Source organism: Acipenser ruthenus, chromosome 6 (assembly GCF_902713425.1).
Source record: "Acipenser ruthenus chromosome 6, fAciRut3.2 maternal haplotype, whole genome shotgun sequence".
Taxonomy (NCBI): domain Eukaryota; kingdom Metazoa; phylum Chordata; class Actinopteri; order Acipenseriformes; family Acipenseridae; genus Acipenser; species Acipenser ruthenus.
In genome coordinates this window covers 41,772,529-41,793,606 of record NC_081194.1, presented here as the reverse complement: position 1 = coordinate 41,793,606, position 21,078 = coordinate 41,772,529, and the positions used below count along the sequence as shown (strand labels likewise).

The window sequence follows — 21,078 nt, the reverse complement described above, 5'->3', positions numbered from 1 at the left end:
AGCTATGCAAAGGCAGTCTTTTCTCCATTAATACCTTGCTTAAGCATTGCATTGATGTGGCACAACTGGACTGAAATGTGAAGTATTTGCTCAAAAGTCAAATTTACATGAGACATGAAAGTTTATATTGTCAAAGATCCCATGGCACTATTTATTATTATTATTATTATTATTATTATTATTATTATTATTATTATTATTATTATTATTATTATGTATTCATATGTCTGAAGCATTAATCCAAGGTGATTTACAAGGTGTTGTTGAAAGAGTGAGGTGGCTAAATTCCAAGTCAGGCTTTCCTCAATCAGGTCTAACAAATTTCTTATGACTCCACCTTAACTGCTGTGTAGTAATCTGCTGGTACAAAATGGCTGCACCCCAGAGGGTGGTGGGTGAAGTGAGTCTGTAAAGCACTTTGGGATCTTTCTGGCTGCTACATGTAAGGTATTATTATTTATTAATAAATTAACTAGCCTCTGAAACTAAAACAAAGGCCAAAGGAACATTAGAAATGCTAACCCTTTTTGTTCTACAGAGTTAAAAAGGAGAGTTAGAAATTTTGTACAACAGCATTTACATACCATATATGGCTTCCACCTTTAAGCGATCCAGAGGTGTCTTTTTCTCCGAAGTTGGATCTCTCTTGCTGCCACCACCACGAAGATTGCTCTTTAGTAATGTTGGAATGTCAAAGACAGCAACCGTCAGGGTTCTTACATATGATGTATTCGTGCTGCACCTCTCTGTAAGGATCCTGGACAGTTAGTCAATATACACTCCAGTGCCTGGGAATATTTCCACCTAAAAGACAATGGTAAATAAAAAACAAGTTCATCCCCAAACTATTCTTATATTATGTTAAGTGGAATACTCAGACATTATCAGTAAGGCTGTGATTTTGTTTCAGAAATTTGTTATAAAAACCACAGTATGTCTCAATTCTAAGTCTATTAATTTACAGACAAAATAAATAAATAAATAAAGTCAGTGAATCTGTGACACCCATAACTAAATCACATTCTTATTATCAACTATAAATATGAATATAACTGATAATGTAGCATCATTAGATTGTTTATAACTAATACATTTTTTCAATATATATATATATATATATATATTTACCTTGTCTTTGTAATATTTTAGACCAAGAGTGTTATACCTGTTTTGGTGCTTCTTTGTCAGAGTCAGAACAATTTGGTGTGGGGCTGTCAGAACCATTTGATGGTGACACTCTTTTGGCTTCATCGTTGATAAATGTGGCTTTTGTTACAATTTTTTTCAGATTTTCCAAAATGTCTGGAATCTCTGGGGAAAAAAACCTTAGTATTAAATGCTAATCATTTTTAGTAATATATTTAATACAAAGTGAAAACAAAACCATCAATGCCTGCAATTATACTTGAGACTTGCTGTATGTTATTAGCAAACTGACCTTTTTGTGGGTCATTAACATTAGCTACAAATAAAATAGAAAAAAAGAAAAGAAAGAGACAATACAAGAATTACCAGGTCTAATGTAATGCATATAGTCATTACTGTAGAGGATTTGCACAAGTTATGTTGAAAAACTTAATTTATTTAATAAACAGTATTATTAAACTATTAGACAGTGCACATTAAGTCTGTATTGTGGTTCTAGATTACTTCAGTATGATCAACTATAATACATTACTCATGGAATCACACATGGAATCTAAATTACTGAAGACTTAACATTTATCAAGGTAAGGAATTATTTGCTATAAATAAAAAACTTACCATCAACCATACGGTTTCGAAGATCTTGGTTTTCATTTTTAAGTCTAGTGTTTTCCTTTTCGAACTGCTTAACTTTTTGCTGTAGCTCAACTTCACTGGACTCTTGAAATGTCTGTAGAATATTATGGGATCTAATTCTTGAAGCTCCATCGGTTTTCTTTCTTATTTTGTGCTGTATTCAGAGAGAAAAAAAGTTTAAATTGAAATATATATATATATATATATATATATACACACAGACGTGCTCAAATTTGTTGGTACCCCTCCACAAAAAACGAAGAATGCACGATTTTCTCTGAAATAACTTGAAACTGACAAAAGTAATTGGCATCCACCATTGCTTATTCCATATTTAATAGAAATCAGACTTTGCTTTTGATTTTTTATTCAACATAATATTGTAAATAATAAAACAAATGAAAATGGCATGGACAAAAATGATGGGACCGCTAATCTAATATTTTATTGCACAACCTTTAGAGGCAATCACTGCAATCAAATGTTTTCTGTAGCTCTCAATGAGGCTTCTGCACCTGTTAACAGGTAGTTTGGCCCACTCTTCCTGAGCAAACTGCTCCAGCTGTCTCAGGTTTGATGGGTGCCTTCTCCAGACTGCAAGTTTCAGCTCTTTCCATAGATGTTCGACAAGATTCAGATCAGGACTCATAGAAGGCCACTTCAGAATAGTCCAATGTTTTGTTCTTATCCATTCTTGGGTGCTTTTAGCTGTGTGTTTTGGGTCATTATCCTGTTGGAGGACCCATGACCTGCGACTGAGACAGAGCTTTCTGACACTGGGCAGTACGTTTCGCTCCAGAATGCCTTGATAGTCTTGAGATTTCATTGTGCCCTGCACAGATTCAAGGCACCCTGTGCCAGGCGCAGCAAAGCAGCCCCAAAACATAACCGAGCCTCCTCCATGTTTCACTGTAGGTATGGTGTTCTTTTCTTTGAAAGCTTCATTTCTTCATCTGTGAACATAGAGTTGATGTGACTTGCCAAAAAGCTCTTGACTCATCTGTCCAAAGGACATTCTCCCAGAAGGATTGTGGCTCGTCAACATGCATTTTAGCAAATTTCAGTCTCGCTTTTTTATGTTTTACTTTCAAAAGTGGAGTCCTCCTGGGTCTTCTTCCATGGAGCCCACTTTCACTCAAAAAGCGACGGATGGTGTGATCAGAAACTGACGTACCTTCACCTTGGAGTTCAGCTTGTATCTCTTTGGCAGTTATCCTTGGTTCTTTTTCTACCATTCGCACTATCCTTCTGTTCACTCTGGGGTCGATTTTCCTCTTGCGGCTGCGCCCAGGGAGGTTGGCTACAGTTCCATGGACCTTAAACTTCTTAATAATATTTGCAACTGTTGTCACAGGAACATCAAGCTGCTTGGAGATGGTCTTGTAGCCTTTACCTTTACCATGCGTGTCTATTATTTTCTTTCTGATCTCCTCAGACAACTCTCTCCTTTGCTTTCTCTGGTCCATGTTCAGTGTGGTGCACACAATGATACCAAACAGCACAGTGACTACTTTTCTCCATTTAAATAGGCTGAATGACTGATTACAAGATTGGAGACATGTGTGATACTAATTAAAGAAACTAATTAGTTTGAAATATCACTATAATCCAATTATTTATTATCTTTTCTAAGGGGTACCAACAAATGTGTCCAGGCCATTTTAGAATATCTTTGTAGAATAAGCAATAATTCATCTCTTTTCACAGCTTCTTTGCTTTATTCTATGACATACCAAAGGCATGCAAGTATACATGATAAAATAGCTTTTAATTTCATCACTTTTCAGGAGGAATGAAGCATTATTTCAATGAGCTGTAAGGGTACCAACAAATTTGAGCACATCTGTATATATATATATATATATATATACACTTTTTTGCAATCACATTTCATCAAGAAACAGCTCGCACGTTAATTTTATTGTAAAAAATAAGTAAAATGTCCACTTTAACTAGAAATTATGGACTAGACAATTAAAAAAAACATCTTATAAACTGAACCCACACAACCAACTTACTTTTATATATATATATATATATATATATATATATATATATATGAATGAAAATGATAAAAAAAAATACTGCAATACATTTATTTAATCACCGGTAACTGCGGTTCATCAAGGTCACTATCATCTGAAATTTGAAGTTTTTTGTTTGGTTTAGGTACTCTCTTTTTAGGAGAGGGCATTTTCGTTAGGTCATTAAGTTTTCTTCTTATTTCGCCTTCTTTTCCTAAAATAAAAATAAAATAAATAAAACCCTGCATTATGTCCAGATATTTGGGGATTATATTTATTTGTCATAAAAATACTGCGCTTTGACCATACAAATTAAGATGGACAGCCAACACTGAATCAAAACCGAAGTTAAATTAAATCTGGTTTAATTTATTTTATGGGTTTGGGGATTTTATTGTAAAGCACAGCACACAGTAAATAGTTCTTACAAATGCCAGTCGTCAAGTGTGACGAGTTCTTAGCGCCCTCAGCACCACCTACCATGTTATAACAGTATGAACGAAGTACAACAAATTAATAAAATAAACCTTCATTTCAAATATACTGTGATATTATATATATATTACATATCAAATACCGTGTAAAGACTTTAAAAAAAAAAAAAAAAACATACTTACCAGTCATAATGATCTGCGCTTCATGGACAGGCCATCCACCTTTTGGAGGTTTGTTCGTGTCTCTCCACTCTGCTCTGAAGCTTCGAGTAGTCTCTTCGACATCATCAGCAATGCTGAATAAATCAAAATTGCGAATCCAAGCAGTTGGAATCACGCTGTAAGAGTCTTTGTTGACCCCGCTTTCCCACTTCACCAACGCGTGCATCACCGCCATATTACCTTCACCTTCTCGTCCGTTTTTAAATTTTCTGCGCGGTTTTTTCCCCCCAACAGTCCCGCTCTGCATTCTGGTACTTGGCGTTCTTAATAACACCAACGGGGTGTAATCGCATAGACCACCAAAGTATAAAGTACTACATATCCCATCAGTTACAGTTTTTTTTCTTCTTCTGAAACTGCAAGCGCACTGCATAAAGTTTTGCAAATGAAGAGATTTGGATGATGAGTTTACAATCTTATAAACAGTATTTAAGTAAACCTAGATATGCAATTCCAAAAAGAACAGCATCGAGATGGAGAAACAGGTAAAAAAAATAATAATAAGATGTTTATACTTTTTAAAATATTTTAATTACGGTATGTCATTATTGCCTTTTGATTTACATTTACAGAAAAAGAACGGCGGGAAACGTGGACTACCCAGCAAGAAGCACCAAAGTTACTAAAATATCAGATTCTCAGGTAAGCTTCATGCAGCCATACACGTATAATTATAAAATCAATCCAAAAAATAGACATTGTTTACCTACAACTGAGTTTGGGTGTTAATTCTATTTAAGAGATAAAAAAAAAAACATTTTTTACTGAACTAATAATCTGTGAACATTCAATTATCTCTATAATTTTAATAAATACATTTATTTTATTATTTTACGGTGGAACATTATATTTTTATTCAGCTCAAATGATTTCACATACCATCAATTTTTCTGTTAATAAATGTGCTAAAAAAAAATTCGGATGGATAGGCCCCTACATATGAAGATTAAGGGCTAGAGTGATCAGTGTTTTTCACTTCCAGTCCTGGAGGGCCACAATCCAGCTCTTTGTAACTCATCAACAACAAAAGACCTGGGAAAAGGTTTAAATGGCTTCAGTTAAGCCAATTAGGTAATTAAGAGCTCAACTGGAACAAAAACCAGCAGGCATAGGGGTACTTTAGGACCACAGTCACTGACGTAACTGACAATGTTGTTGTAACGAAAATCAGCAGACACAGTGGGCCTCCTCCAGGACCAAGGTTGAGAAGCACTGGTCTTGAAGACCACAATAACAATCGACCTCAAGGGCTAGTGATATTCGAGGTGATGCTAAACCAGTCCTGAATGTTTAAATATAATGTTATTTTCTTGTAGTGTGCCGTTGCTGTTAATGCAACCAGTTATGTGGAGCCATCAGATACAGAAGCTGACGAAAGACATCAACATGTAAGTTTAGTTGTAAATTTAAAGTGCGTGTGACAAGTATTTTGTATATGGAGATTAACCCATAGTTTCATAGATTCCTAAAATTACTTTCCATCTACAGTAGTAAGGATATACAGTAGAAATTGTTTGCCTTTTGAAACAGTAATGTCAGGATCTTTGCAAAATCCACACCCAGGTACCTATTGCAAACTAGGATACATCAGAAAGTGAGGATAATTCACACATGAAGTTAAATTAAAAAGGAAAGTATGTTGCTAGGGAAAATCATCGTATTACATGTTATGATTACTCTTTCAGTCAAATAGAAATAATACATTTCTTTTGAAAAGGGTTGTGAATTTGTTACAACTTTCAATAAAGTTTGATTTTTCAATCAAAGTTTGAATTATCTTGTGTGTATATATATATATATATATATATATATATATATATATATATATATATGTATCTTGTGTGTGTATATATGTATGTAAGACTTTATTGTTCTTGTTTTTAGAGAAGCATACCTTTAGAGCTTAAAGATGCTGGAGTTGAAGAAAGCATTACAGACAGTCATGTAAGCGATAGGTAGCTTGTCTCTGCATATTAACATCATAAAACATCTAACAGTTCTGCAAATATTTGAAAACATTTTTGTGCCTTCCGTCTTCATAGGGTACTTCTTGTTATCATAATAGTCTGACTTTACTTTTTTATATATAAATAAAACACCACATTTTTTTTACACCTTAATTGTATTCTTAATAGTAATATTACTTTTGCTTGTTTCCAGGTATCTTCAGACATTCTCAAAATCACAGAATCATCTCTTGAACAGAACCAACTCCTACTTCTTGTCCTGAAAGCTAAACATCAATTAACCAGTGAAGCTTTAACCGACATCATGAACTATAAATCATATCTATAAATGTAATATGTGAAGAAAATGTGATTGCAACTTCAAAATACTTATTTGAGAAGCAGATTTCAGATGTTAAAGAAGTCATTCGTGTTTGTTATATATGTAAGAACTGTGGCTCTAATTTAGATAGCAGTGTTACATCAGGAATTTGCAGTGTTTGTGATGAAGTATGGACATCAAAAGATTGTATTGAAAAAGGGAATTTTTTCTTTTACATTCCACTAAGACACCAACTTCAGAATCTTTTAATGACCCAGCTGTGCACAACAGTTTTTTAGGAAGTGTCTGCAGTGAAACTGATATGCTTTCAGATATACATGATGGAGTACTATATAAACGGTTGTTAGTTGATCAAGGCAGCCAAGAAAGACCACTTGACCGATTATCTTTGAGTTTTAATTGCGATGGTGTGCCAATCTTCAAGTCTTCTTCACTTAGTATTTGGCCAGTGTTGTGTTCTTTAAATGAGCTAACGCCCACTGAAAGACTGAAGAACATATTAATGGCTTCCTTGTGGTTTGGGAAGTGCAAGCCTGACATGAATGTGTATTTAGAGCCTTTTGTAGAAGAGTGTCGTAGTTTCTGGTCAGTTCAATGGGTAGATCCACTTAGTGGTAATGACCGTATATCAAAGATATACACAACTTGTGCAGTCTGTGATTCTGTAGCTCGACCTCTAATGCAAAATATGATGCAGTTTAATAGGTACCAGGGGTGTGGATTTTGCAAAAATCCTGGTGCCACTGTTTCAAAAGGTAGAGGATTTGTCCGTGTATATCCTTATCAGAGAGAATCTACTTTGAGGAACTACATAGAAACAGTTGAATGTGCTGAACAAGCACTAGACTCTCAACAACCAATCTGTGGTGTGAAAGGTCCAAGTGTTCTGTACAACATACCAAAATTTGATATGGTGGAGAACTTTGTACCAGACTACATGCATTGTGTGCTACTAGGTGTAGTGAGACAAATGATGGCCCTATGGTTGGATTCACAGTATCACACAGAAAGATATTACTTGGCAGCTCACATAGACAACCTGGATTTTAGACTTCTATCTATTAAACCTCCTTGTAACATATCTCGGGTGCCACGTTCAGTAACATTGCGTAAATATTGGAAAGCCCATGAATGGTATGCATGGTTGATTTTTTATAGTGTTCCAGTACTTAAAGGAATTCAACCTCAAAAGTACTTTAATCATTGGTGTTTACTAGTAGAGGCAGTTTCAATTATACTTGGTGAAAGCATTTTTACGAACCAGCTTGACTGCTGTAGTGATGTACTAGTTCGGTTTGTTGTTTTACTCGAAAAACTCTGGAGTTCAGCATGTGAGCTACAATGTACATTTACTGTTACATCTGGTGAAAAGTGTCAAAGACTGGGGTCCATTATAGGCACATTCAGCTTTTTTATATGAATCCTACAATGGCTGTTTACTCAAGATGATTAAAGGAACACAGGGAGTGCCTTTGCAAATTTGTAAGAAATTTCTGATTGAAAAGGCTTTGCCTTTGCATGCTACTGAAATGGCTGGGACACCTAAAGGGGAGTTACTCAACTACTTCATAGGCACAAACAGAAAGATTAAGTTTGCTGAGGAAATTGAAGGTGGAGCTGCTTTGGGACGATCTTGTCAGAGAGTTCTTAAAAGGGAGCATTATCTTGCACTGCACAGCTTTGTTAATGAAGTGGATCCAACAATAATTGCAACTTATTATGACAGAATTGTTATTGGAAAATAAATTGTTCACACAAAACTATACACAAAGGCAAAGAAGAGAAACAGCTATACTGTTATATTGAAAGATTCTTCTTTTTTCACAATAGAAACATTTGTAATTTTGGATCTTGGCTGTGGTAGAAAATGCTATGCATTAGGAAGGGTCTTTCAGAACAGGAAAATATGTTCTGATAATGCATTGAACATAGGATTAAGTCACATTTTCCCAGTTTCTCCTGAGTTGGGCCATCTTGTTGCAGTGGACAGTTGTGTTATACAGCAGAAATGTGTTTTTGTACATATACCTGGCCAAACTGTTGCTTTTGTTTGCAAACAGCCAAACCGTTTTGAACTGTGCAGATAGGTTTCTGCTAGTTTCAATTTGTGTCATTTCATGAAAATATGTTCAAACTGTAGATATAATAAAATATAATTATACATCTGATCAGAGGTGGAAATAAGACCCCTAATGCATACCTGTTTGGTCCATTTTAGGTTTTACTGACTGCAGGTCCTTGTATAAACTGTAGTGAAGAAGCAGAAAAAACAAGAGTCTGCAGCTCATAAAACACAAAATGGCTCCAACTGCTGTGCAGTGGGAGTCTTACTTCCATCTTTGTCATCTAGATGAATGAAACAGTAACAATCCAAAATACAGTAACTGTTCACAATGCATAACCCAGGTATTTCTGCCACACCTGACAGAGTTACTATTTTTGTTGGGGTATAGAATGTTCTTTTTTTGCAAATGTGTTGCAGTAAATTATGTGCAGCATTTTTTATTCTCAAGGATTACTGTTATGTAACAATTGCAATGGGGGATGCAGTCTGTGGTGAAAGCAGCAGGGCTTCTTTTGTGTAGATGAAAATGTGAGTTACAAAAAGTCAGGTTTGAAAAAGTACTTGCTCTGTAAACATGTCTAGAAATTGACAAATTAAAGAATAAACCAAATAACGTATTTGAACAAAATTATATTAGGTGGTTTTAGTTTAGATAAATTAGCAGACATTTGTAATTGGAGTTAAAGACTAGAGTAAACAGGTTGAAAATATGCACCAAAAGATTGGAGCAACTGATAGAAAATCTCATAGTTATTGAGGATTGATCTTTAGTAAAATGTTAACATTAAATTATGTTGGTGTTAAGGTAGCTTTAATTGTGCCTTGTGTAACTAAGGTATCTTGTATCTTATGAAACCTGTATGTATTTGATATATGCTTTTTAGATTAGCAGATGTGATTTTACACGAGTTATGAAAATGTGGTGTGTGATAAAAATACTGATACTTTTATTTTCTTAATAAACATAAAAAATATTGTAATTTTCTTATTTCATTGTTTTTATTTGGAATAAGTGCAATAACTCACATTTTTGTAAATAAATGTGTAGAATATATTTATGGCATACAAATCAAGTTATATCATATTTTTTAACATATATGTTCACAGTTTGCTTTTTTTTTTACATTAGGAATATATGTACATAAATATACGGATATGTGCTGCATATAGGTAACATATAAAACAGTGTACAATGACTATATTTATAATATATTGAAAATATGTGTTCTTTCCGTATGAGTCGATATATTTGTTTTTGAACACTGGTAAAAACAAGTTTGCTAGCTAATTTATTAAATAAGCGAGTGTCTTACAGTTGTGCAAAAAATAATTTATTGTACCATCTATACATTTTTTTAACTTTAAATAAAAAAGAAAGTACAGTACTAGGAGTTCAGTACATGGTAGATATTATACAACTGAGAAATTTCTATTTAAGATTAAGAATTATGTAATCCTTCCAATTTAAATAATCCTTACCAAGAAAGAAGATCAAGTAGTTTAACAAACGATGAAGCAGCTCATGTGTGAGTCATCGTGGACCATGTAGAGAACTACACTTTTTCTTCCTCCAGGAGGTGCAAATCTTTTGCAAGCCACTCCTGTTTTATGAAATTTAAATTAAATGTTAAATGATAAGTAAACAGTAGATTTACAAAGATACAACTGTTCCAGAATAAGTGTAGTTCATATATGAAATGCTGCTGTTCAGAAAAGAGCCAAGTTACTATTTAAAACAACCACTGTTTTCTAAAAAAAAGGGAAAATTAAGATTTACATTTAACATTACAATTTTATTTTGAGAAGATGTTGCACTGCAGAGCTCATTTTGTTTGTATTATCAACAGTGAAAATTTGCATGATTTCCACTTCAATATAATATTCACATTTATCAGGAATTAGCTTTGGTCACTCTATCCTACAGCATACCTCACTGCTACCTGCTCTCCAGGATCCATTCTTGCTACCAGAATGTAAAAAAGAACATGTTTTTGTCATGACACGAATGTACTTGGTTGCTAGCTCCCTACACTCCTCTTCACAAACTGTACTGAACGTTGTTGGTATGGTTTTGATTTGTCTTATAGGCACAATCACATTTTCTGGGAGGTCTCCTGCCCTTTTCCTCTGTATTTATTATAGAAATGTTTGTTTTTTTAATTTTCAAGCCGATGGCTGCAGTAGTTCTGTTATTTTTCTTGAATATTTCACATCAAATTAACCCCATCTTTCAAAGTTACAGTAATTACCAAAAATGACTTTGGACTGGCCACATGACACCTAACAGTTATAGTTTATTAATAGTTCTAGGAGTATAAAATTAAAAGTATCAGAGAAAATTACACGAATGCTTGAAATGTAATTATTATGAACATTAACTGCTTAATCCTTGGTTATTTTACGTTTTATTGTTTTAACCTACCCTTAAGTAAATACACAAAGCCAGTGTGGATATTTTCTCAGTTCCATCTGTTCTTCTACAGATTTCTTCAGTTGTTATTGTGTATTTTTTTCTTCCCTGTTATTCCCACAACTCCATTGCTCTCTAATGTTTTAGAGAGAGAAGCAATTTTTTTTAAATAAATATATCCTGATGTAACTATCACTGACACTGTTAGCTGCTGTATTATTGAATTGTATTTTGTCACACTTGTACTTGCTTGAACCAAAGTCATTGTATTTATCTTTCTCTTAATTGTATTATTACTTGTACTGTGATACTTGAAATGTATTTGCTTACGATTGTAAGTCGCCCTGGATAAGGGCATCTGCTAATAAATAAATAAATAAATAAATAAATAAATAATAATAATAATAATAATAATAATAATAATAATAATAATAAAAATGGGGGAAAATATGATACTGTACATACAACAATATAGCAGGATTGTTTAATCCAATTTATAGATTATATTCTCATTTCCAACAGTACAACATTACTGCAAAAGAAATCACCATTACCTGGTGCCTTTTTTGCTTCTGCTGCAGCTATATGTAGCATCTCAGTATGCACAGCAGTGCTGTCTTCTGCCAGTATGAAGTCTACAAGGAGAAACAATTAAAGTCAGTTTAGCAGTCATTAAGGCATGGTGACAATGTTTCTTGTCTCAAGAAACCAAATAGTAACTTGATAAAAAATATTTTAACCATTATCAATTGTGTTATAATGCATACCTCTGTCATTAACTCAGGGATGGAAATAAGCAGTTTCACCCATTCCATGTGTTACTACAATCGTGATTAGCCACAGTGTATAGGCAACAAGCCCAGGTGTGTCTTATTATACTCCTAGTAAAACCAGGAAGGGCTCAAACTCCTGTGCAATGGGAGTCTTATTTCCATCCCTGTATATATATATTAACATTTGTCTGAACAGCACCTCGCTCTCCTGATATAGACTCAGAAGATTCTGCTGCTTCTTTATTCCTGTCTGGAAAAGTGACTGGCTCAAGATATATTTGTTTTAATATTAATTGCTGTAGTAATGATATTAACCTTAACAAGCCCTTATTTTCAAAAATGACTTGCTCCGATGCACTTCAACTGTTTATCCAACTCTCTCGCGCCTCGCGTCGCCTGTCCACTTCCCAGCCGGATTTCTTTTTCTAACCCCCGCCTCTCCACTTTCAAAGCGAGGAGGCGGCATCATGGAGACTGTGAGCCAGGATTGGTCTAAGGCAACACAATGCTCTGTACACGAGGATTGGTCAGATTCGACGTCAACCTTAGGTAGTTATTTGAGCCAAAGACCCTGGAGACGCAGTCGGCCTTTTACCGTGACGCATGGCGGAACAGGAAATTGCGTTTACTTGGAGGAAAAAAAACACCTTGAATGCAAAATGCAGTGTCTGTGGTGTAACTGCAGTTTACACTGAGAAAAAAAAAACTGTTTCAGTACTGACACTGAGCCACCTCTGAACCACCTCGAAAGGTGATACAGTGCCACCACAGACACGTCAATTTGCTTCTGTTAGTTCTACATTCAAAAATCAGAGCCTGCGGTGACGCAAGGGCATTCTGTCTCTTAAAGGGATTGTTGTCTGGCTCTGATTGGATAGGAGATTCCCCAAACTAATCAGCATTGATTGGCTGGATGCTGTCAGTGTGCCACTAATCGCGCTTGTGCTGGGTTTTTAATCAGAATCACACTTTTGGAGAAGCCACTTCCTGTGGGACAGAGAGGATTGCCTTTACCACTGCATTTGTGATTGTACTCATTTCATCAGAATAGGGCCTTTTTTCTGACAGTGTTTTGCAATGTTACTGCTGTATGACAGACCTACCTCATTACAAAAGAAGAGAAAAGGCACATAGAAGGCACCAGTACCAATTCTCCTATAAATTGTTGACAGTGTTTGTCGATAAGATGCACGGCACTAGTCAGGTGTCAGGATTAGGTTGCCATGGTCGCCCCAAAGCATTGCATGAATCCAAAGTTAATAGCTCTATCTTACAATCAGGGTCCCTGGCATTGATAATTTTAATGAGTTTTTTTTTTCTTTTTTTTTTTTTTTCCTTTTTGTAAAATATATATTGATTATTTATTTTTTTATTTTTTATTTTATTTATTGATTTTTGTATATAGTGTGGCAAAGTGGTAATTAGTAGCAGGTGTATAGCAGGTGTGGTGCGGAGGCACTAATTCCAAGAACAAACAGACAACAAATTACGGGTGAAAAGGTTGGTTTAATGATTATTAATCCAATGGTATGATGACCAGCCAGCAAATAATAATGAACTGGCGTGCAGTGTTGATCCGGTTTTGTGCGGCCCTTGGCGACAGCTCCGGATTCGTGTTTAGCCGTCTAGTGCTATATAACAAAAACACAGACAGTTACTAAACAGACACAAACAAACAAACAAAACACTCACAAATATTTTCCTGTACGCTTTCTCTGCGTCTCATATGGTCCTTCTAGTCTCTCAATAAAAACCAAGTGAAGGAAAACATTTCGATTCTCCTGCCCCTTTATGCTATTATGCATGACCCCTTGGTAAACGATTGCAACTGACTCTATTGCCTGCAGCTGCTACCTCGTTTACCTTCCGGGTCAATACGTTCCTGCAACAGAGTCTCGCCTTCTTCCAGACTGACCAACTTCCCGACCCAGGAAATGAACTATCAGGCCAGCCCGTCCAAAGCCTTTGCCTTTCGTTACTTAGCGCCCTCACAGGTTGGGAGGGAGATTTACAACCAGAGCTCATTATATTTCTGTCACAATTCCGTTTAATTATTTATTTCTTTTTTGGTTTATTTTGATTTCCATTACATGAGAGTAGGTGTTAAAACTCGCCAAGATAAGCACCAACTAAGACATAGCTTCTTTTACTGTAAACTGATGTGATCCATCTGTGTTTCCTTCCATCTGATGATGTAGATATCCATCTGCCTGGTGTTGATGACTGAAGTGCAATGCTGGCTCCAGGGATCAACCACAGTGTGGCCTCCCTAGTGCATTTTAATGTATTTGTTTACTCATTTATTTTGTATATTTTTATGTTTAGGTTTGTTTACAGTTATATAATAAATTATTCATTTATTTGGTAATTTACATCATGTGTTTATTTTTATTTATATTTATCAAGTTATTTACTGGTATTAAAATACATAATAAAAAAGTAAGTAATGACTTTAATACAAAATATATAAATACAAAATGGTATTAATATAAAAATTAAACATTTATATATATATATATATATATATATATACACACACACACACACACAGGGCCGGCGTAACCATATAGGCAGAACAGGCGGTCGGCTAGGCCGACAAATTGAAGGGCGTGGCAAAAACTGTACATAATTACATTTTATACTTCACATTTCTTTAATAGTAAAATTATTATTATTTATTATTATTTATTTCTTAGCAGAAGCCCTTACCCAGGGATTAAGATCAAGATCAAGATACAAAATACAATGACTTCAGTCCTAATAAGAGCAAATACAAAACACAGTACGATTTGATATCGTGGGCAATTCAAGAGCCGATAACAGTGTTCATAGTTACGTCAGGTTTAGATATGAGTGCAAGTCAAATACAAAAATACTACAGATTGGGTTAAGTGCAGGATTAAATACAGTAAAATAGGGAGCAGATAAGTGCAAGTTAAAAGTGCATTAAAGGCAGGTGTGTGTCTTGAGGAGGCACCAAAAGGTGGTCGGGGACTGGGCAGTCCTGACATCCTTTGGAAGGTCGTTCCACCACTGCGTGGCAACGGTGGAGAAGGAGTGGGCTCTGGAGGCAGGGGAGCGTAGAGGAGGTATGGGCAGTCTTCTATTGCAGGCGGAGTGGAGAGGTTGGGTGGGGGTAGAGGTCTAAGGCAGCAGGGAGTTTCGTTCTCTTCCATTTCTTTTCAGTAGAGTGAGGGTTGGTTCTTGCTGAGCGGAGCACAGAGTAGAGCCAGGGTTGGGGAGGGGAGGGGCAGGCAGGCAGGTCAGGAGGTGAGGTGACAGTGGGAGTACAGGGAGGAGGTGAGGGAGGAGGTAGCAGAGTGTACAGAGAGTTGGGAGAAGGAGTTGATAGAGGAGGTGAGAGAGAGCAGTGGAGGCAAGGACAGAGGGGGAGAGAGAGCGGAGGTTACGAAGGGAGGTGACAATGGGGGTAGGTGGAGTAGGGAGAGAGGTGAGAGACAGAGAAAAAGAGATGAAATAGTGATCAGAGAGGTCCAGAGGGGTGACAGAGAGGGTGGAGGGGCAGCAGGCCCTGGAGAAGGAGAGGTCCAATTGACGGCCAGTTTTGTGGGTAGGAGGGGATGGAGAAAGAGAGAGAAGTTGAAGGAGTGAAGGAGAGGAAGGAATCCGGCAGTGGGTGGGGTTGGAGAGATGGATATTGAAATCACCTCAGGACAGTTGGGGTAGACAGAGAGGGGAGGGAGGAGAGGAGATAGTCAAGTTCATTGTGAACGTGAGTGAGAGGTCCAGGGGGACGGTACAGTACAATTAGCAGGAGTTGACAGGGAGAGGTTAGTTGGACAGCCATAAAAGAGTAAGGAAGGAGAGAGGAGAAGACCAGTCCCATCTCCCCATCTAGTGAGACACGGAATAGGGGACAGGACATAGAGAGAGGACAGGGCAGCAGGTGTTACAGTATTATCAGGAGAGAGCCAGGTTTAAGTGAGAGCAAGGAAATCGAGAGAGAGGTAGGATACAAAGGCAGAGGTGAAATCAGCTTTGTTAGAAGAAGAGCGATAGTTCCAGAGGGCACCAGAGAGAGTGCAGGAGGGGAGAGAGTGGGAGGCAGAGGGATGAGGTTAGAGGGGTTAGGGGAGCAGTGGCGGAGAGAGGACAGAGGACGGGAGTGAGAGGACAGAGGACGGGAGTGAGAGGACAGAATAACAGGGATGTGAGAGACAGTCATAGCAGGATAGGTGAGACAGATAGGTACAGTAGTAGTGGGAGCAGGAGCGGTGGGGGGAGGGTACAGACCTGTTTAGTAGTTGGCGTCTTCCAGAGCACTGCTAGGTTCAGATATTCTCCAACAGCCTCTCCTCGCACCCTCACTTTGCATGGGAACTGGTGAACAGCTGCTAAACTGTGCTAAGACAATACTTAAGCAATACAATATTTTCAATGCACTTCAATCAGATCACACAACTACAAAAGCTGTGTGGAAACCAATCAAATTGCAAATCAACCTATATTCAATTTAACCACACTCACCTGGTACTAATCACAACAGTGGATCACCCAATTAAAACACCACCTTAATAATGTTACTTAAATATAGCTAATGTAAAGTGTTGGAATGAAGACTGCCACAGCTCAGACTGCCCTTGGATTTGTGGCCCTTAGACTGCCACAGCTCAGACTGCCCTTGGACTTGTGGTCCTTAGACTGACTGATGCTTAGAACGGCTGACGCTTAGAACGGCTGGCGTTCTAAGACACTGATTGCCAATTTATACTATCCTGTAGGCTTGGAGCCTTAAACTTTACACTAAATTTGCATAAACCTCACAATTCAACACACCCCAACACAGCTTGGATCACTTAATTAGTTTTTTACATTTTTAGTTTAAGTGCAGGCTGATTACCTAAGCAAGCAACGATTCTAACAAATAAACTACAATCCACGTACGCCGATTCAAACAGCAAGAAGCAGATACCACATGTGTTTGCACATTAAGCTCTTCAAAACTATATAATTGCAGGGTTATAGTTCTCAATATATGTGCAGGACACCACTGAACTGACACACACACACCCTAGTTATAGGACAATAGAAAATGTTCAACATCTTAGATCACTGTTTCTTGTTCTGCAAAACTTATTGCTGTGGTGTAGCAATAAGTTATTGCAGTGGTGTAGTCCTAAATCTGGAACTACGGGTATGCTGGGGGGGCGGGATGATCATGTCTGTGCGGTGGCACACGAAATCTGGTCTCCCTTGGGAAAGGCTTGTGGTTGTTGAGCCCGTTGCTTAGCAAAGGACACATTGAAGTTCCTTACATATTCAAATGGGGCAGGGCATTACTGGATTTAATTTAATTACCCTGACAATGATTCTTATGAAAGGACATTGCTAATACAGGATAATCGAAACGTTTTACTGATTTTATATCTGAAATTCTCGGATGACTGTCCTGGAAATCGCTAGATTTGTAGCTAGTTGCTTTTGACAAGAAATCTTGCCAAGTCAGCCCTTAAAGTCACTAGATTTGGCGTGAAATTCGCTAAATTGGCAACACTGCTTGAAGACGCAGAAAAAAATATTTGATTTACCCTTGGCTTATTATTGCCTTGACACAACAAGGAAGAGAGATCTCTTCATCGGTGCCCAGGCACTGAAATTAGAGCGGTTGTTGCCTTTTAAGCATTTTCATAACACATCGGTAAAGATTCTTTAATTATTTAAAGTTAATTCATAAGTCAAGGATCTGCCTATAGAAAAAAGTACCAGAGGATTTGCTGTGCACGATTATATGATCACTAACCTACACGTTAGATACCAGTTTCATAGTAGTTAAGGAACACAATATGTTACTGTACAAATAAGCATAGGCGGCTCGTATAAGCCTCCCCAAAATAAATTGCCCAAACCCTCACAAGAAATTGTTCTGACCAACACAAAAAATATTTGTGAGAGAAGATCGATTTTTTTTCTCCAGCAAGCACACAAAGCAGGTCTAACAAACATACTTCTCCTTTTCCTACTGCGCAACCGCCAGATCGCTAGGACAGCTGGGATATTAAAATCAACACTGTAGTACAGATACAGGATTTAGTTGCATTTCAATGTCATTGGAGGAGACAATGCTTGGCTGGTTTAACGTCAATTCTTCCCACAGATGTGATCCCCCCATACCACTGCAGGAGGCAGCCGACGAAAACTCTGAATCCTTTTCACTCATTCCCTTGCCTGTAACATCCTCTTCACAATTTCTCAATTTATTCGAATTGCTGTTATCTATACAAACAGCTTGATCCAAATCTGATTTTACAGAACTTGTGGCAAAATATTTTCGTAGAAATACAATCTGTTTTCATGCACCACAGTTTTCAGAGAATAACTGTGACACTACAGTCAGAATCTACTTCTTTCGACTGTTTGAACAAATGCAACCTTTCAGAAGACTGTTTGTGGTGCCAGATTATGAATGTTTCTGAATTTTTTTCTTTAGATTTTTCCAGTGAAAGCGGGGTCTTTTGAACTTCTGAAAAAGTGTCTGCAAGGAAAGCAGAAAACCGCATCTGCCTGCTTACTGTACTCTAAATATGTATTTTAATATTCTGATGAAAATGTTTTGCTTACCAAAGACAGTTTTCGGATGCACAGGTAAACAAGGCTGTGATGGTCCTGTTGCAGTATCGCCAAGGTCCAAAATACAGGATTTAGTTGCATTTAAATCTCATTTGAGGAGACGATGCTTGGCAGGTTTAACGTCCATTCTTCCCTCCGATCTGAGCCCCATATGGATATTCGAAAGTTTACGGTAAGAGTGCAGTTTTTTTTTGCAAATATACCTTATGAAATACATTGAATGCCCATTGATTATAACTACGTGTGTGCTTAGAAGCTTAATAGTCAGTATTAATAATTGATTTAAATTGGTGTGAAGTGATGGAAATGGTGTTCGAAATTGGAGTAGGTCCTGCAGGACTGCAGAACAGGTTAATGGATTTAAATGTTTTAAAAAACAGTGCACCTTGTTATCCTTACTGTTTTTCTAATTAAGTTAAATAGGCATAGCATGTTTTAAATACAAGCTAGTTCTATGTTAAATTTCATTTATTTGGCCGCCTTATGTTGGAAAAAAAAAACAAGCTGAAAGAGAGTGCCTACCTGTGAAGCGGTAAAAGAGCTCAGAGTCAGAAGAACCGAGAACAAGAGCAAGTGAGAGTGTTGGAGGAAAGAAAGAGAAGAGGAAAGTGTTATTTTATTTTATTTTGCAGTAATTAAAAACAGCAAATTGGGAGGGCAAAATTTCGTTTTCCTAGGGCAGCAAAAATCCTTGCGCCGACCCTGTATATACATAGTATATATTGTAACAAACGCCCAGCCGCGGGCGTAATTTTTCGTTCAATAACTGGACAGACTCAAAGTGTACACAGGTGAATTACTTTAATTTAAACCATAAGCAAACGTATATCACCCCCACCCAAAGTATCATGCCCTGTACGGGCTACTAACTATCTCACTTATAGTCCCTATCTAAACCTACCCCAGGAGTTCACTTATTCAAGTGGGTACAGTCTATAAGGTCTCTTGGCTGCAGACCCTGAGTTCTTCAGTGTACAACCGGCTGAAGTGCCAAGCACAGGTTGGTGTGTTCCGGTGCTGGCTCCCTCTGCTGTAGCACGGTGAGCTGGAACTGGCTATCCCGGCTGGAGCACGTTGACCACACGGGTAAGTAGACCAGAACAGGCTCTCTCTGCTGGAGCACGTTGAACCATACGACAGTTCCTGCTATTGTGGAAAACTGTAATCCAAGTAGTGAACTGGAGTGCGTAGAAACCATATGATAGCCCCTGCTATCTTGGTGAACAGTACCTCCAGTAAACACACTGCAACGCGTTGAAACAGAACGACAGCTCCTGCTATCGTGGTGAACTGTATTTTCCAGGAAACACACTGCAACGCATTGAAACAGAATGAAAGCTCCGTCTATCCTGGAACAGCGGATACACTGAAGTGTTATTAAATAATAAAACCAAATGTCCAGAACACTTTGTCCCGATGTCTGTGAATTATTTTGTCCAGAATCACACAGTACCCAATCCCAATTAAATGTTATGATCTCTGTTCACTTTGCTAAACTCCAAACAGTACATTTTTTTATTTTTATTATTCTATTAAAGAAATAAAAAATGGTCCCGTCTCTAAACTATGTCACCGGCACTGGCCCCGCCCGGAGCCGAGACGAGCTCTGTGCACTTTTAACGTGCAGAGGTTATACTCTCTGCTCTGCTACTTCTAACCCAAAAGTCCCAAAGTTAAACAATAATACAGCTGGGCACCAAAACAGCAATAAAGTAAACTGGTGTCTAATACCAGCCAACCTACTTTGTAATCCAAACGACTTTGCAAGAAAAACTTCCACACACAAAAACAGTACCTTCCAACAACTAGAATCCTGTAGAACTCCGTCAGTGTATACCCCACAGCCCCCTAAGTGATCTGCTGGCTTCCTTATATATCAGCAGACTCCTCCCAATTCATTAACCCCCAGGGCTTCTGGGGAATGTGGTTTTCAACCAGACAGCCATTTCTTAAAGGGCCTCCGCCCTATCCTCACAATATATATATATATATATATATATATATATATATATATATATATATATATATATATATATATATATATATGTATAGTATTTATTTATATATTTTTTATTTATGCAGTTATTTACTTACTTTTATTTCATTTTTTGAAGTTCTACACGTGGAAGCATAAAAAATAATAAGAACTGTTTTTCCTTCTTCCTCTTCGGTACAGGTGGTTGAAGGGGCCCATCTACGAGGCCGCACGTGGTGAAGTGCCCGGGCACCACGTGCGAAGCACCAATCCTCCCCTTTGAGGTATGGCCATCAGATGGATCCACTCTTCCGTTTTCACCTCGCCCAGATGGAAGGCCTGCATAAAGGCACATGTCTGGGAGGTGCCCATGCTCTAGACATGCAAGGCACCACGGAGCCCCTTTGGCTTTTAGCTGCCACTGATGGTCATGCCTCTGTTCCATATACTCTCCCCTCTTCATTTCTGCCATACTTCACAAAAATAACAAAAAAAATCAACAAAACTGTGTACCCA

The 21,078-nt window shown here is 37.4% G+C and overlaps 1 protein-coding gene across 1 annotated transcript; it reads right to left on the bottom strand.

Moving 5' to 3' along the window:
• Positions 1–557: 557 nt before the first annotated feature.
• LOC131737377 (uncharacterized) lies at positions 558–4,648 on the bottom strand. Its single transcript, XM_059025937.1, has 5 exons — positions 4,424–4,648; positions 3,890–4,020; positions 1,765–1,936; positions 1,166–1,311; positions 558–804 (listed from the first exon to the last, which is right to left on the bottom strand). Exons 1-5 carry the CDS (start codon positions 4,635–4,637, stop codon positions 766–768), a joined length of 702 nt encoding a protein of 233 aa, XP_058881920.1. The 5' UTR covers positions 4,638–4,648; the 3' UTR covers positions 558–765.
• Positions 4,649–21,078: the final 16,430 nt, after the last annotated feature.